Consider the following 18,710-nt stretch of genomic DNA (forward strand, 5'->3'; position numbering starts at 1 on the left):
GAGCAAGTACATACCATGTTCCTTTTTTTGTGACTGGGTTACCTCATTCAGGATAGTTTGTGCATGTTCCATCCACTTGCCTGCGAATTTCAAGATTCCATTGTTTTTTTTTTTTTTTTTTTTTTCAGAGCGGTATTCCATTGTGTAAATGTGCCACATCTTCTTTATCCATTCTTCAATTGAGGGGCATCTAGGTTGCTTCCAGGTTTTTGCTATTACAAAAAAAATGCTGCTATGAACATAGTTGAGCACACGTCTTTCTTGCATGGATGTGGATCATTAGGGTATATGCCTAAGAGGAGGATTGCTGGGTCCTGTGGTAGACTGATTCTCATTTTCCTGAAGTCCAAAATGGCTGTACAAGTTTTCCTTCCCACCAGCAGTGGAGGAGTGTTCCCCTTTCTCTACATCCTTTCCAGCATAAGTTGTCATTGGTGTTTCTAATTTTAGCCATTCTGGCAGGAGTAAGATAGTATCTCAAAGTTGTTTTGATTTGCATTTCCCTGATAGCTAAGGATATTGAGCACTTAATGCTTAATATCTTAAATGCCTTTTGGCCTTTTTGATTTCCTCTATTGAGAGTTCTCTATTCAGTTCTGTACCCCATTTTTTAATAGGGTTATTTGGTGATTTGTTGACTAGTTTCTTGGGTTCTTTGTATATTTTGGAGATCAGTCCTCTGTCAGATGAAGTTTTTTTTCCCCCAGTCTGTGGGCTGCTGTTTGGTCTTGTCTGCTGTGTCCTTTGCTTCTAAGTTTGAGGAGGTCCCATTTATTAATTGTTGATCTCGGTGTCTGTGCTCCTGGAGTTATGTTCAGGAAGTGGTCTCCTATACCAATTTGTTCAAGGGTACCTTCCACTTTCTCTTCTAAGAGGTTCAGTGTGGCTGGATTTATGTTGAGGTCTTTGATCCATTTAGACTTGAGTTTTGTGATGGCGATAGACATGGGTCTATCTGCAGTCTTCTACATATCATCATCCAGTTGTGCCAGCATCATTTGTTGAAGATGCTTTCCTCCTCCCATTGTATACTTTTAGCTGTTTTGTCAAAAATCAGGTGTCCATAGGTGTGTGGGTTAATGTCAGGACTTTTTATTCAATTTCATTGGTCCACCTGTCTATTTTCATGCCAATTCCAATCAGTTTTCAGGACCATAGCTCTATAGTAGAGCTTCAAATTGGGGATGGTGATGCCTCCTGAAGTTCCTTTATTGTACAGGGTTGTTTTGGCTATCCCGTGTCTTTTGTGCTTCCATATAAAGTTGAGTATTATACTTTCAAGGTCAGAGAAGGATTGTGCTGGGATTTTAATGGGGATTTCATTGAATCTGTAGATTGCTTTTCGCAAGATTGCCATTTTTATTATGTTTATCCTACCTATCCAAGAGCATGGGAGATCTTTCCATTTTCTGGTATCTTCTGTAATTTCTTCTTTAAAGACACAAAGTTCTTGCTATATAGTTCTTTCACTTGTTTGGTAAGCATTACCCCAAGATACTTTATGTTGTTTGTAGCTATTGTAAAGGGTGATGTTTCTCTGATTTCTTTCTCAGCCCCATTGAGATAATCTTGTATCACGCTAGTTTGCTGAATGTGTTTATCAGCTGTAGGAGTTCCCTGGTAGAGTTTTTTTGGGTCGTTTATGTAAACTATCATATCGTCTGCAAATAGAGACAGTTTGACTTCTTCCTTTCCAATTTGTTTCCCCTTGATCTCCTTTTGTTGTCTTATTGCTTTAGGTAGAACTTCAAGTTCAATATTGAAGAGATATGGAGAGAGAGGGCAGCCTTGTCTTCTTCCTGATTTTAGAGGAATCACCTTAAGCTTCTCTCCATTCAGTTTGATGTTGGTTGTTGGTTTACTGTATATTGCTTTTATTATGTTTAGGTATGTTCCTGTTATCCCTGATCTCTCAAAGACCTTTATCATGAAAGGATGTTGAATTTTGTTGAAGGCCTTTTCAGCATCTAGGGAGATGATCATGTGGTTTTTCTTTTTCAGTTTGTTTATATGGTGGATCACGTTGATGGATTTTTCATATGTTAAACCATCCCTGCAAACCAGGATGAAGCCTACTTGGTCATGGTGGATGATTTCTCTGATGTATTCTTGGATTCGGTTTGCCAGTATTTTATTGAGTGTTTTTGCATCAGTGTTCATGAGGGATATTGGTCTGTAGTTTTCTTTCTTAGTTGTGTCTTTGTGAGGCTTGGGTACCAAGGTGACTGTGGCCTCATAAAAAGACTTTGGTAATGAACCCTCTGTTTCTATTGTGTGGAACAATTTGAGGAGTATTGGTATTAGCTCTTTCTTGAATTTCTGGTCGAATTCTGCACTGAAGTCATCTGGACCTGGGTTTTGTTTTAGTTGGAAGGCTTTTGATGACTGCTTCCATTTCGTTAGGGGTTATAGGTATATTTAAGTTGTTTGTCTGTTCTTGATTTAATTTTGGTAAGTGATAGGTATCCAAAAATTTGTTCATTTCTTTTGAATTTTCAAATTTTGTGGAGTACAGGTTTTCAAAGTATGAACTGAAAATTGTCTGGATTTCCTCTGTGTCCATTGTTATGTTCCCCTTTTCATTTCTAATTTTGTTAATTTGCATGTTCTCTCTCTGCTTTTTGGTTAGTTTGGATAATGTTTTTTTCTATCTTGTTGATTTTCTCAAAAAACCAACTCTTTGTTGCATTGACTTTTTTTTGCATTGTTTTCCTGGTTTCTGCTTTATTAATTTCAGCCATCAGATTGATTATTTTTTGGTGTCTACTCCTCCAGGGTGAGTTTGCTTCTTTTTGTTCTAAGGCTTTCAGTTGTACTGTTAATCCTCCGTTTTCTTCATATGAGCACCTAGTGCAATGAACTTCCCTCGTAGCACTGCTTTCAAGGTGTCCCATAAGTTCGGGTATGTTGTGTCCTCATTCTCATTGAATTTTACGAAGTCCTTAATTTCTTTATTTCTTCTTTGACCCACATATGGTGCAATTGTGCATTGTTCAGTTTCCATGAGTTTGTAGGGTTTCTGCGGTTTGTGTTGTTGCTAAATTCCAATTTTAAAGCATGGTGGTCTGATACAGGGTACTATTCCAATTTTTTTGTATGTGTTGAGGTTAGTTATGTCGCCTAGTATGTGGTCGATTTTAGAGAAGGTTCTATGTGGAGCAGAGAAGAGATATTCTTTTGTGTTTGGATGGAATGTTCTATAGCTGTCTGCTAAACCCAATTGAGACATAACTTCTGTTAATTCTTTTGTTTCTTTGTTGATTTTCTGATTGGTGGTCCTGTCTGGCCGTGAGAGTGGTGTGTTGAAGTCTCCCACTATAAGTGTGTGAGGTTTTATGTTAGCTTTGCGTTTTAGTAGTGTTTCTTTTACTAATGTGGGTGCCTTTGTATTTGGGGCATAGATGTTCAGAACTGAGACGTTGTGCTGATGGATTTCTCCTGCGATGAATACGAAATGACCGACTTCATCTCTTTTGATTAATTTTGGTTTGAAGTCTAATAGGATAGCCACACCTGCTTGCTTCTTGGGTCCATTTGATTGGAAGATCTTTTCCCAGCTCTTTACCCTGAGGTAATGTCTGTCTTTGAAGCTTAGATGTGTTTCTTGTATGCAGCAGAAGGATGGATTCTGTCTTCGTATCCATTCTGTTAGCCTGTGTCTTTTTATAGGCGAGTTATGACCATTAATGTTGAGGTAAAGTAAGGACCATTGATTGTTAATGCGTGTTTGTTTTAGATTTGTTGTTGGCGGTGGTATTGTGAGTATATCTATTTCCTATGTCTTTATGAGTGTAGTTAACATTCTTGGGTTGGAGTTTTCCTTCTAGAACTTTCTGTAGGGCTGGATTTGTTACTATGTGTTGTGAAAATCTCTGTCAATAGTGATTGAGAGTTTTGCTGGGTATAGTAGCCTGTGCTGGCATTCATGGGCTCTTAGTATTTGTAGAGCATCCATCCAGGACCCTTCTGGCCTTGAGAGTTTCCATGGAGAAGTTAGGTGTAATTTTGATAGGTCTGCCTATTACCTGGCTGTTTTACTTCACTGCTCTTAATATTCTTTCTTTATTCTGTACGTTTGGTGTTTTGATTATTATGTGGCGAGGGGTCTTTTTCTTTGATCCAGTCTATTTGGTGTTCAGTATGCTTCTTGTACTTTCATGGGCATGTCCTTCTTCAGGTTGGGAAGGTTTTCTTCAATGATTTTGTTGAATATCTTTTCTGCACCTTTGAGCTGGGCTTTCTCACCTTCCTCTATGCCTATTATTCTTAGGTTTGGCCTTTTCACGGTATCCCACATTTCCTGGATGTTTTGTGTTAAGGATTTGTTGGATTTAAGATTTTCTTTGGTCGATTAATCTATTTCCTCTAGTTTATCTTCCATGCCTGAGATTCTCTCTTCCATCTCTTGTATTCTGTTGGTTATGATTGTGTCAGTAGTTCCTGATCGTTTGCCCAGCTTTTCTATTTCCAGCATTCCTTCAGTTTGTGTTTTCTTTATTGTCTCTATTTCAGTTTTCAAGTCTTGAACCGTTTCCTTCATCTGTTGAATTGTTTGTTGGCTTTCCAGACTTTCTTTAAGAGATTTGTTCATTTCTTCCAATTTTTTTGTTTGTTTTTTCTTCCATTTCTTTAAGGGATTTTCTCACATCATCTTTGAGGGCTTCTGTCATTTTTATGAAGTTATTTTTTAAATAATTCTCTTCTGCTTCACCTGCTTTGGTGTGTTCAGGTCTAGTTGGTGTAGAGCCCCTAGATTCTGGTGGTGTTATGCTTGTCTTTCTATTGCTAGGTGTTTTCTTGTATTACAGTCTTCCCATCACTTCTCCCAGTAGATGCAGGTAGGGTCTCTCTCTCTCTCTCTCTCTCTCTCTCATCCTCCCCCGGTGGGCTTAAGTGGGTCAGAAGTTCGATGTCTGTAGCTCTGGTTGGTCCAAGCTCTCTAGGTCTCTCCTCAAGCAGGGGCCCAGAGATGGGGGTCAAAGATCAGGCTCCAGTAGAGGCCCAATGGGTGTCAAAGATCCAGCAGGTGGGGGACTCAGGATGGCCCTGAGGGGATAGGCGAATCTCTGGGAGGGGCCAGAACTCCAGCAGAAGACCGTAGGTGGGGGTCAGAGATCAGGCAGGCTGGGATTCCAGGTGGTCCAACATGCATAGGCTGGTCTAGTGTGCTCACAACAGCTCCAGGAAGTTCCTTGAAGGTGGCAGGATTGTTGGATCTGCCCTCTGTCCCAGTGTTTAACCAGAGATTTGGTACAGTGGGTATGGTAGGGCTCAGTGTAGGGGGAGGGCAGGCTCTTGGTAGGTGTGGGTGGGTGTGTATCAGAGCACCAGGAGTGCTCTGGCTGGGGACAGGACTCAGTGGGGAGTGAGATTCAGTTCCAATCCAGGGAGTTCCCAGGGAAGGGTGTGTGTGGGGGGGTGATTCAACCCAAATTAATCCCAGACTCACATCTAGCAGAGGCCTTGCTATGGGGACCAGGCAGGGACTCAAGATGTTCCAGGGTGGATAGGCAGATCTAGCCAGGACCTGGCACTCTCCAGCTGAGGTCTCTAGCAGAGGCCTGGTGATGGGGATCAAGGATCCTGCAGGCAGGGACTCAGTATGCCCACCCCCAGGGGATAGGCAGATCTCTGGGAGGTTTCCCTGGAACTCCAGCTAAAGACTGGCAGTGGGGGTCAGAGATCAGGCAGGCAGGGATTCCGGGTGGTCCCGCTTGGATAGGCAGGTCTAGTGTGCTCACAACAGCTCCAGGAAGTTCCCTGAAGATGGCAGGATTGTTAGATATGCCCTCTGTCCCAGAGCAGTGGGACAGTCGGCAGGGTATGGCCAAGCCTGTTTCTTAATGTATAAAACAGAAACAATGACTGACTTCACTGAGTTGATGTGCAAAGTCAGTGGATGGCTTCAGGCCAGTTTGCCTAGTGTGGTAGCTACACAGTACCCAGTGCACACAGCCAATGACGTTGTCTCGTCACTTAATGTGGAGTCCTAAGCAGTTTCACAAGTGAAAACACAGCAGTAGCTTCTGTTAGAGGATGGTTGCTTTGTAGAGGCACAAGGGTACCAACAAGTCTGTGCATAGAGAGTGGAATGTTTAGTCACCATCTCCTTGGATTTTTCAGTTGAGGGCTTAGAGCCCTGTTTGCTGATGGTCTCACTCCTCATGTACAATACAGGAAAAGTCCTTCTTAGGACATAGCACTGCACAAAGTAAACACTGGGCAAATGCCTTTGAATGAGTTACTTGACAGTTTGTATTTCAGAATTGGTGAGTTAAACCCTTTGGTTTATTCTAAGACTTGAGCTTGTAGTATTTGTTGAATTTGTTTTTTTTGGGGGGGGGGTACTCAGGAGCATTCCATGATAATCAAAGCAGTATTGGGCTTTCTGCTTTGATCAGTAGGCTTACTATTTGCCCTTGAACCTCTGTGGTGCTGGGGAATCACAGACATTTCTCAAATTGATTTCTATAGCGGTAAATAATCAGTGCTGTCCATTATGTGATCATCCAAATCTGCCCTGCTCGTACAACCCTAGAGGTACAGCAGCCCTGATAACACTTAGAGACCCGCTTGCATGGAATGAGCTGCCATGGTCACAGCTGCTCTGTTGCTCTGCCGTGTATCCATAACTGAAAGACTGACAGAACTCTTCCAGCAGGTCCCCATCTGATCTTACTATAGTTATCTCACTTTTATACTCTACTTCTGTGCATGCTAGGCTTTACATACATCACTGAATCTGATCCTGAATTAGGACATTATGGCCTCGTTATGAATGTAGAAATTGAAAGCCAAAGTGAAGCTTATTCTGAAATCACATAGCCCAAGAACCATGGAGCTAAAGGTGGAACTCGGATCTCTGACTGCAAAGCTCTAAGTTGGTTCTCTCCTATGGCGTCTTCCTCTTCTAAAGAGCATCTGTTTCTGCACTTACTTTGTGGTTAAGTTGACAGGCTACTATAAAGAACCAGAAGTTCTCACACTCAGACAATAATTTTATATTTCTTACCAGCATTGCAAACACATGAAATGTAAAGTGATAAACATGGCCAGATTACTTTATTGTTATCAATCCATTTAGCAGATTTATAGTTTCCATTAATTTTCATCTGTCCCTATTACTTGTTTTATATAATAAATACTTCCCAGCCTTGACAGACATACTGAGTGTAGATCACCTGAAGTAGACTCTCTCAATAAGTAGGATTACAGCTAAAGATTGTGAATTAACTGGGAAAATTGCAAATCAGATAGTCAGTGCAATAATTCCTTGTCACATCCAATCAATAAACTTTGTAAATCAACTGATTTAATTCAAAAATTATCTATATAGATCAAGAAACCAATTAAACAATTAGCATACACTTTCCAATTAATTAATTAAAGCATCAATCACATAATTAAAATTCCAAACTTTAGCTGCAGAATTTAGAATTCTCCTCCTGTCTGAACTATTAGATTTTTGCTTCTGTAGCCAGCCTGCCTAAATGCTAGCAGGTGTCTGATTTCCCAATCCACTCTGGAACATGTTGTCTTAAAATATTTACACTGATTTCAGCATTTGTTTATTTACTTATCTAATTTACATGCTCTCAAGGTCTCATGTGTGCCAGGCTAGCTATATGGCCAAGGATAACCTTGAACTTGTGATCCTCGTGCCTCTATCTTCTGAGTTCTGGGATCTATACAGTGCTAGGGATTGAACCCAGAACTTTATGCATGTTCAACAAGCACCACCAACTAAACCACAGCCCTGGTTTCAGCTTTTAAATCTGAAAATTAGTGTAGTATCCTTTCATTATGAACAAATTGTCTTTTTGTTGTCCCTCAAGAGTATAGGTATTTATTGATTCTTTAAGGGCAAGACTAGAATCTGAAAGTCCTGGCATTAGAACATGTCCAGAAGTGGTCAGAAGGACTGGGTGTGAGTTAGGATAAATCAGGCCATTTGCTTTATTCAACTAAGGCTCTGTGGTGTTTGGAATCAGATCAGTTACTTTTTAGGGAAGGAGAGCTCTGTGGCTAGTCTTGGTTACCAGGCTTACTTGTGCATCTAAGCCCCCACCCCCACCCCCAGTCCTTCTTCCTTTGTTTGTGACTGTTTTTACAGGCACTGTAGCACTTTCTTCCCCTTTCCTGTGTTAGGAGATTCTGTTTTTGTTTTTAGTTTTGTTTGGTTTGGTTTTTGTTTTTTGAGACAAGGTTTCTCTGTATTGTCCTAGCACTTACTCTGTAGACCAGACACAGAGATCCACCTGCCTCTGCCTCCCAAGTGCTGGATTACAGGTGTGCACCACTACCGCCCACCAACGTGCTCCAGAGTAGACTGGGCTAACATTAAATCTCATTTTTCATCTCAAGGATTGAATTCTAGGTCTTATCTCTAACAGGTGTCATGTTTGTGTTGGAAAAATGACACAATGTGAAGATACCTGTTATGTTGCCAAGTGTTTTCTCCTTATCAATGAATTGGGAGTTCAGGATTCTCAGTGTGCCCCAGGCTGAGGATAGAGAGCAGCAGGGTCAGTGTGCTGGCTGCTTGGGCTTGGTACTGTCTGGTCTGCATGTCCTTTCCTTTAGTACTCATTTGCCTTTATGGTTTTTCTTTCAGTGACAACGTCAGTGCCTACTGCCTGCATATTGCTGAGGATGATGGGGAGGTAGACACAGATTTCCCGCCACTGGATTCCAATGAGCCCATTCATAAGTTTGGCTTCAGTACTTTGGCCCTGGTTGAAAAGTATTCATCTCCTGGACTAACATCCAAAGAATCACTCTTTGTTCGAATGTGAGTACTACCTGTTATTTTCCTCACCCTGACCTTCTAGCATTTTGCATCTGATACTGGTTTTGTTCATCAGGTGAATTATGTGTGGTACCTAGAACACCTGCTCACATGACTACTCGCGGAATGATTTGGGAACTTGTGCATTGCTATTTCGTGCTTCTGTACCTATGGCATGTATAGCCAGAAGCAGACTGTGAGGTAGATCTGGGAACAGATGTCTACAGGTGGTCTCTGGGAGCAGTGGTGACAAGGAGCCTGGGAAACAGCATTTGCATTTGCCTCTTTCTAGTAAAGAAAATGAAAATGCATGCTTTTCCTTTTTCTGTTGTAACTTAAAAAATCCTTTCTCTCCAACTGGTTCAAATTCAATTTGATTTTTCCTCAGTTGCCTGACTGTGCTTAGCCTTTTCTTTACCTTTGTCAGTCTGGTGAAGTCTAGAAAACACCCTCTGAGGAAACTGTATGTACATACATAAAATTCACTGGAATATATCTCCTACATTGAAAGTCAATAGATCGTTAGTCAGATCTGTGATGTAGTGGTACATCCACCTTTACTAATAGATTACCTAACCATTGCTCTTGATTCAGAGCAGTCGTAAGTTCTGTTTAAGGACTCTGCAAACAGTACTGTTAGCTAAGATGATCATGGTCAACACCCGCATAGTTTATCTTGCTGTGAGTTGTTGCCTCCACTTTCCATGCAAAGAAATGCTAAACACTGCAGGTGGCGATGAAGATTCGTTTTTGTACATTTGAGTCTGTAGAGCTGCTGAGTACCAGTAGCTGAGGGTGATCCCACACACTCAGGTGTTACTCTAACCTTAGAGTTTCTAACCTAGGCCTGTGCTGTCCCTCTCCTGGGATTAATAGTGATCCCTTTGGCACCCCCTGCTGTTTGGAACTTGCAAATTCATGGTCCTAATGAGGGATTGCCTTGAAGAACATTCTCCTCTCCCTTCAAAACAGATTCCTTTGTTTGAGACTTAGGAAAATGGACTGTGTAGCATTAGCTACATGAATATTCTGGGTTTTTCTCCTCTTGAGCAAGAACAAACACTGGGCATCTGGGATGAGCTGGAAGCAGCCTCTCTAGTTTCTCCAATGGACACCTCACACCTACTCTCAAGTCAGGTTTGATTATATAACAGCACCCCCCCCCAACGTTTTCATTTCTCAAGTACAAAAACAGAATAGTTATTTATAGTTATTTATAGAATAGTTAGTTAGAATAATTTTAAACTGCACAGTTTTTAAAATAATTAAGAAATTGTCCATTACTCATTACTAGCATGACTAATTCCTGTTGTTCTTCCTAGGACTTTACTAGTTACAAAACTGAAAGTCCTATACCTAGAGCAGAGCTCTCTCCTCTGTCACCTTCTTCCCATCCCCCATAAGGCAGGGCAGATATGGTTCCTGCTTTTGCTGACTGATTACACAAAGGTGGGCCCTCCTGGTACCTGAGCACACAATGCTTCTGACACCAAAGAGCATACATTTTACAGAGATAGCCTGCCCCATTAAAGCACCATGTGTGCTCTGAGTTCTCACACCATCTTTCAGTTTAGCAAACTTTGCATCTGCTTGCAGTGATGAATTTGACCTTTACTAATCCATTAGTGATGTTAAATAGCTCTAACTGCTGGCACATGCAGCCCCCACATTTCTCCTTATCCCAGACATTAGCAGACCTCCTGTGAAGGCCATATAGTAAATGTTTTAGGCCTGTGTGTCATACAGTTTCTGTAGCAACACTCTATTATAGTATGAAGGTTGTCATAGGCAATGCAGAGGTAGTAGGGATGGCTGGGTTTGTTTGTCAGCTTCTGATTCTTTCAAACAGGCTGATTTCCTTTTACTTCTGTCCAGTGAGGGCCAGCTGGGTGAAGTGAGGGGCATGGAACCAGAATTGGTAGTGACCTAAGCATATGCATATTTATAATACATACATGTTTATAGAATGTATGTATTTATACATTAAGTTTTCTTTTAGTTCAATCATCTATAGGTCTCCATATAAAAGCATATGATTTTTGTATGTGTATATATATGATTTTCATTGAGCTAAAATAAAATACTTAAGTGCTGAAGCTCAGCCTATAAATTTAATAGTTGACTTCTGAAAGAGGGGAGCTATGAACCTCAGAAAATGATACTATGCAGATTAATACCAGGGGGAAGGGAGATTTAAATTTAATTTCCTTTCATTCTATGCTGCAAAGATTATGAATTATTAGATTTTATAATTATTTACATTCTATTTTTTTTTCTGCCCTCATCGACAGAAGTGAAAAAAAGTAACCCTGCTTCAGAGAGTCAGAGATTGACAATAGTAAAATAGACTTCATTTATTAGAAGAAAAAAAAATCTAAATAAATCTCTACTGGAAAAATGTTCTGTGGAACTGAATTTGGATTTGGATGCCTTCTAATATACTTTGTAAGTGAAGCCAAGGTCTAGCCAGCCCCTGAAATTCCATAGACCTCAGGAAACCCCAGAACATAGAGCTGCTCTTTGAGGGAGACTTGATTTCTATACCAGTTTGAAAAGTATTAACTCCTAACAGAAACAGCCTGCTTCCCAAGTCCATTGGTGAATCAGTTTCTAAACCAGCTGCTGATTCTAACTGACTTTACAAAGTGTGTGTTGCCTAACTACATTGAAACTAAGTGGTGAAGATGGGTGGACATATCAGAACTATGGGAAGAAGGGAAAATGAGGATGGGAATAACAGGAGACCCTGTTTATTCTCTTTTAATGTAAGGCTGACCTGGAACTTGGTGACTAGTCAAAGGTGACTTTGAACTCCTGATCCACTACATGCCTGATTATATAGTACTAGGGATCAAACCCAGAGCCTTCTGCCTGCTGGGCAAGCACTCTGGTGGCAAAAATTGCAGCCCTAGTGACTGATGTCTGAAGCCAGATGAAAAGCTGGATCTCAGATATTTCCCAACATCTGGAGAAGTGCACCTTGCTAACAGTGACCAAACCAGGACCCAGTGATCCTCTAGAGATATGGTGCTACAAGAAAGGGACTTACTTTGTCTGTGTGCTTCTACCCATTTCCAGCACAGTGTTTGTTCACGTAGAAATGGAATTGAGTTCACAAATGGCAGTGACAAAGCAGACCTTTCCTGGGGTGAGGAAGGAGGGTTGTAAATGAACAAACATCTAGGCTAATAAAGCAGACAGAACTCAGTACAGATCTGTGTCAGAACACTTACACTGTCTTCTTTTATGTTTTCCTTACAATGTTTACAATAAATGGACATAAGATTGCAAGCTAATAGAGTCTAGATACAGTTCAGCTGTGTGGGTGAAAGCCACAAGGTAGAAAGTGGGAAACCAGACTGCCTTGAACAGCCAACATTGCCCAGAGGGCTCTCCAAAGCTGCCTAGGCTTCACTTGTCTCCACTCAAAGAGAATGGTGAGCAGCTTTTTTAAAAGGCATACCCAGGTTCACTGCTCTTTCTTATGTGAGGACTTTTAAAAGCCTGTACTTTTTAACTTACCTTTTTTCTGGTATCTGCAAAATATATACCAAGTGACTGGTCCTTTATCAGAAAGGGCAGCATTAGTTTGTCCTGCTCTTCAGTGGCATTGCCGTGTGTTCTGTAAAATGGAAAGAGCAAGAAAAAGAAAGGAGAAGGCAAACTTTTTTTTATAATTAACCTCTGCCTTTATTCCCATAAGCAGCTCCTTTGTAAAACCTTTAAGCTGAGGGTCACACAGTTTGGGGAGGGACAGTGCTAAAATAGAATACAAAATAAAAACAAGATGTGTGTTCTCTATAATCAGGCCTGGTAATCTGGGTATGAATTGCCTGGACCAACTGCATGTTTCTTTCCATTCTGTTGTCTGAGCAAACATTTTCATTGTCCAGATTGTCCTCATGTATGGAAATGGAACATATGCAGCCTGCTTAATTTTGTGTTTATAAGTCTGACTTGATTTTTTTTTTTTTTTTTTTTTTTTTTGGCAAAAGCTATTGTCTTGAGGGAAGAAAAGACTTTTCTGTCTGTGTTTAAAGTGACAGAAATAGTGGGGCAAGTAATAAAGATAGAAAGAATTAATTACATACTTCTGGGAGTTTGAAGGTCAGACAGACCATGTATGTATGCTTCACTAACTGGTATGTCTGTCTGCAGAAAGTGTGCCAGGCATGCTTTATTTGTACAATAAAAGCACACATTTTTAGATAGCTATCAATTTACTTCAATATCCAAACATTATACCAGGTTGTTGATGTAGTTACTGTATCTCCTGAAAGTTTGAGACTCACATTTCTGAGTTAATGCAGTTTGTTTCATGTTGCAGCCCCTTGGCTACGTTCAGTTCCTGTGTCTCATTTTGATTTCCTCTGCTCTCCCTCAGCTTACGTTGGAGTCTGTCAGCTACTGCTGTGTACATGTCAGGCTAGTGACTTGTAATGTTTATTAATACAGTGTCAGTCTTGCTGCTGAAACAGCCGTGATGCTTCAGAAGGTTGCAGTGGAATGAAGCATTTGATTTCCAGATCCTGTCTGCACTGCATGGTGAATGCATTCTCACATGTTATGCAGTTCACTGACCTGACAGTTATAGAACCCCGCCTGGGACCCCATTTCAGCAGGACATATTCGAACAGAAACAGTTTGCAAAACTTTACACACTTAAACTCCTGCCAAGGCAAACTGTTAGCCACTTGAGTTTGTTATAAATACCCAGTGGCAGTGGTTGGAAGTAGCCCACAGTGTGTTTTATATTCTAAACGGAATGTGAATGTCTTTGCGGTTATATAGAGTAGTAAATAATTGAGTTTGATTAGGGAGAGGGACCTCATTATCCCCACCTGTGCCCAGCTGGAAGGGGAGGGTCGAAATGAAGCCATTAGCTGTCTCTCTTACTGGCATCTCAAAGAGCTCAAATACATCTGTGTCTTATTTTCTTTTCTGGCACAATCAGTTGAGCAAGCTAAGCAGGCATGACCAGATTTGGCAAGTCCCAAGGACTCTGGCAAAGATACACAAGGAGAAGGCTGAGGGCAGTCATTTTGGCTTCTCACTGCCCATTAGTCTAGTGAGTTATGTTTTTGGAAAATGTCTGTCTTGAAAAAAAAGTACTTTGTCCAATGTCAAACATTGCATGCTTGCACAATGTGCTTTAATCTTTCAAAAAACGTAGTGAGTGCAAGAGGAAACAAACTGTGGCATTCACACTAGCGTCAACTCCCTATGTGGATAAAGTGATATCCCAGGGACTGACTTTAAAGCAGGCATGCTGCAATTATTGCAAGGCTTTTCTTTTGCTCATATGTTTTCATTTTCTACCTTGGAGTCTTGAGGAATGAACACATGGAAAGGGGCCAGAGCAGGTGGCAACCAGAGGGATGCATCTCCAATGCTGTTGTGAATTGGTCAGGACCAAAGAACAGAACACTGTTCTTGGCACCTTTCCCCACCTCTGGAAACTGAGATCATGGTTCATGAAACCGTGACACTTCCTAGGGTCTCTTTAGAAAGGATCTGAGAGCCAGCATATTTGTAAACCTTCCCCACAGGTTGGTCATTGGTTCCCATCTGGGAAATGTATCCGTCTCAGGAAGTCTCCAGCCCTGAATCCCTCACTCAGCCTCCACAAAGCAGTAATAGGGTAAAAAAAACGAAACAACACAGGCTCCAGAGTCTGGGAGGTGTACAGTCAATCTAGGGTTAAATTGTGGCTCCTGCAGGACTTATTGCTAACTATATAACTTATTAACTTAGTGTGTATCTTCAGGCAGGTAGGTGTCTTAACCTGTCGGTTTTCCTTTTTTTTTTTTTTTTTTTTTTTTTTTGAGACAAGTTCTCACTGTACAGCCCAGGTTGGCCTGAAACTTGAAGATCCTTAGCCCCCATACACATGAGTGACAGGTGTATGCTACCATGCCTGAACATTATACATCACTTTTAATAAAGCCCAGCTGATAGCTAATATGTTAGTTATTGCTTATTAAGTATTATTTGACCGATGCTATTACAAACACTTTCAAGTTCAAGAATTATCATCATCCCATTTTGCCTATGAGGAAATGGAGCTAGAGTAGCTATATGGTTTACTCAACAAAGGCAAATATTGACTTCAAACCAGCCATTGTGTTCTGCAGCTGGGTCTGCTGCTGCCTTAGTGTCCTTGCTCCTTCTCCCTGGCATGGTGTGACGCTGAGACATCTCTTCTGAGGAAGCTCCTCTGACTCCTGGGTGTGGCTCGTTAGGTGTGCTGTGTCCTGTGTCTGTATAGAGAGCAGCCATCTGTTACCTGCTTTGGCCTTCCCTCCCATAGACTGTATACATATGTTAGGGACTATTTTATTGACCTCTTGGTCTGAAATAGGGTGAGTGTGAGTTCTGCCTCAGGAGACTTTCCTGATGCCACCAGCCTTGTTTCTAGGAAATGGTATGTGTGCTTTTTTTAGGATTGAATGCAATAATATAGGTCTAATACTAGTCATGTAATGAGTGTTCTGTAAACAGTAGTTGCTGCTGTTATTTTGAGGGTTGTTAAGTGATGAACAGTGTATATTATACAAGTGTAAGGACTCTTTTAATTTTCACTGAATTTCCCCACAATGTGACTATGATTTTCTATTTCCTCACGTCATCACCCCCCCCCCAAAATCACTGAGATAAGCTGCTTCTGAGTTTTGCTCTGACAAAGGAAAGCTTTGAACATTGAGCCCAGAATGCTGTCCTTCAGGGAGGTTTTGATGCCTGGATCAAAGGCTACTTATTGGCACACAGCTTAATGCCCCTGTGCTACTGTAGGTGTTGAAATCCATTGTATCCATCCATCCTCCCAGTAAACAGTCTTTGTAGGAGCCAGAGCAGAGCGGTGCTGTATGAAGCCTCTTCTTTTGGGGTGATGACTTGGGTCAAGGCAGACACAGAGAGCCAGAATTAGGAAACATTTCTGCCTGTTTACCACCCTCGGTGCCAGGTACCTAGCAGGTATTGTATATTTTACCCTTGTGACAATTCTGAAGTGACGGGATTTCATCTCAGGGGAAATTGAAGTGCTCATGCATCACAGCCTTTTGCTCACAGGGCATTTCACTTGTGGCCTATGTGCATTCCTTCCAAGTGAACTACCTTCTCCATTGGTTTTCTGCCCTGTCCCTGTACAGAAAGTTTACTTTTGTATGAGGCCTGTGTCCTGTTTCTTGTGTGTCTCTGTTACCTTTGGTTTACCACTTAGAAAAGCACTCATTGTCCAGAGCTAATGCTAGTATCAGAATACTGTGGTAAATCTGAAGCAGTCACATAAGTTTATAATCTCAGCACATCAGAGGTTGAAGTAGAAAGGTCTCAAGTTCAGTGCCAGTCTGGGCTACATTGCCACACTATGTCTCATGCTCTCTCCCCTCCCACCAGAAGCCTCTTTGGTGACTGTGGCTTTTCACAGACATAGAACTGAGCTCCTTGAGTGAGTAATCTCTTTTTAAATGTCCATGTGTTCTTCAGTGCTTTGCAGACTTGACAGGACCCAGCTTTGAATTGACTGAAACACTCCTGGCAGCATTTAGTCAGCTCTCTGATGTAGAGTTTCATCTTGTACCTACACTGGCAGCCCACAGAGGTGCAGAAGGGCAGCTGTCTCTGCTCGGTATCCTGGGATGTCCTGTCCTGAGCCCAGATGCTGGGTCTGTGTGTGACGTACTTGTCCATCCTGGCTAGATACCCCCAGAAGCCCCAGTCCAGGGGAAGGTATGCAGGGCTGACAGCATGCTTTGCACATGTGTCCATTGTCTTCTCAGCCTCAAACCCCATGCCCTCTCTGGAATAAAAGCAGTTTTAAAAGATGTATTGCAGGAGATGTTTTAGAAAGCCCCCCAAACACACACACACACACACACACACACACACACTCTCTCTCTCTCTCTCTCTCTCTCTCTCTCTCTCTCTCTCTCTCTCTCTCTCTCTCTCTCTCTCTCTCTCTCTGAATGTGAAGAAATGAGGCATAAAACCCAAACTGTTTGGAACTGTGAACTGTTTTGGAACTGCTGAGCACTGTGGTAGCAGGTCTCCATTTCTGATTATTAAATGGGAGCCCCGCTTAACAGTCATGCCCAGCTGGGTGCTGAGACCACTTGCTCCTACACTCTACCTTCAGAATGTTGTGTTTGTGTGTGTGTTGCTCAGAACCCCCTAGAGCTCATACCTGGAAGTAAAGAGGCAGGGTGTGAACCTACTAGGATGAAACTGACTAGATGAGATTGAGTGTGATCCTCAGAGCAGAGCCACCTTCTCCTTTTAATGTGCAGGCTTTTACAGAAATGGAGCCCCAGAGTAAAAGAGCACACACTCGTGGGTGCACGTTCCAAGTGCTGCTTTACCCCTTTTCTTCACTGTTGTTTTCATTTTCCTCCTGTGAACCTTGCTACCCTGGCTTCAGCTTGGAGGCTGTAAAGGAAGATGGAGAGCCGAGTTACCTCAGAATGATCACTATCGTTAACATTCACGGGTGGTTCACTTATCATTCCTGACTGCACAGACATGGCAGCCGCGCGGAAGCGTCCGCAGGTGTAGCATGGTGATACATATTACATTGTGCCACAATGGATTTATGTATTCTGTAACAAAAGAAAAGTGTAATGAAAAAATACAGAAGGTAATCCTTTATTCCTCCGCCACACAATTTATCAGTAAGGCCTGTGGATGGGAAGTGCCAGGGATTTCCTCTGCTCGCTTTAACCTTGGCACCCAGGTATGTTTTGGTAAAATGACAGAAAAATACAGACTGGAGTTTTTCCTCTGTTTCAGTCCTTTCAAAAGGACATTTTGAATTTATGAAAGTCCAGATACAAAACTGCCTGAAAAGCTTTTCACTCTGCCCTTTGCCGAAAAGTTGAGTACTGCCTTAGAATGGTGCTATATTCTGGCCGCAGAACAGTAGCCAGTGCAGCAGTTTATGAACAGGCAAACTCTACCATTGTTTGGGTCACTCCGGTGGATGAGAGTTTGTGAGGCCTGGGCCAGTACTAGTTTGCAAATCACCAAGAACTTGTGTTTCCTTTTGGCGCTACTCATCCATCACCCAACATATTGTCACAGATGGAGGACATACTGACTTCTGAGGAGAAAGCTGGGGATGGCAGATCTGAGTGTGGTTGATTGGCATTTGTTCCAAATACACACTGGCCTACTGCCAGAGCAAACACCCGCAAGTTTTTAAATGCACAAGGCTCTTTACATATCAGTGTTCTTGCCAAAATATCACTTACAGCATCTCTCCCAAAATAGTTTTTTTTTTTTTTTAACAGCTATTTCTTATTTTGCTTTGATCAGTAAAATAAACTTTTAAAGATTGTTCTGGGATGGGGTCCAGTTTCTGAGGTAAAGAATGGCTGGGGCACAGGCATGATTCAGTAACTGAGTGTTGAGTAAAATTAGCTTGACAGTTCTCAGGCCTGCTGTTCAAAAGCATGTTAAAATGGATGGTTCTGCTGGCCGGAGAAGCATCAGCTTTGTGCTTTTTAACAAATGCAATGTCAAAGATTAAAGAGCACACTGTATAGAGGCAAGCTCTGTGGAGAGGTCTCTCTAGGTTAGGGAAACAAATTGGGTTCTTGGTTTTGAGATCAGTCCGTAGTCCCTCTACTGACTGGTAGAGAACCAGTCAGTCACCTGGATGGGTCTAGCCTGGGCTTCAGGCCATTTCACAGCCTGATCTACCTACCATTAGAGGACTTTCCCGAGCTTGGCTTTTCTTTCAGATTTCTTGTTAGTATTAAGCTCTGCCATGGTTTTTGTTTGTTTGTTTGTTTGTTTTTTGTTTTTGTTTTTTTTGTTTTTTGGGTTTTTTTTTTTTTGGCCGTGTTCCTCTTTGAGATTCTTTTGGGGAAATGGGAATGTGACCAAACTCTGTAGCAATTCTCATATTATGTAGTTGGAAACT

At 41.7% G+C, this 18,710-nt stretch overlaps 1 protein-coding gene across 6 annotated transcripts in view; it reads left to right on the forward strand.

The window, feature by feature from the left end:
- Positions 1–18,710, forward strand: part of Mapkap1 (MAPK associated protein 1) — a 226,092-nt gene that overhangs the window by 109,476 nt on the left and 97,906 nt on the right. For 5 of the 6 annotated variants that reach the window (XM_051185260.1, XM_051185258.1, XM_051185257.1 and 2 more), the window contains exon 6: positions 8,615–8,791. The exons of the other annotated variant lie outside the window; for it this stretch is intronic. In XM_051185260.1, coding sequence (XP_051041217.1) covers positions 8,615–8,791 — 177 coding nt within the window. The remainder of the gene's footprint in view (positions 1–8,614; positions 8,792–18,710) is intronic. 6 annotated transcript variants of the gene reach the window in all.

This window comes from Phodopus roborovskii, unplaced genomic scaffold (genome assembly GCF_943737965.1).
Source record: "Phodopus roborovskii unplaced genomic scaffold, PHOROB, whole genome shotgun sequence".
NCBI lineage: Eukaryota > Metazoa > Chordata > Mammalia > Rodentia > Cricetidae > Phodopus > Phodopus roborovskii.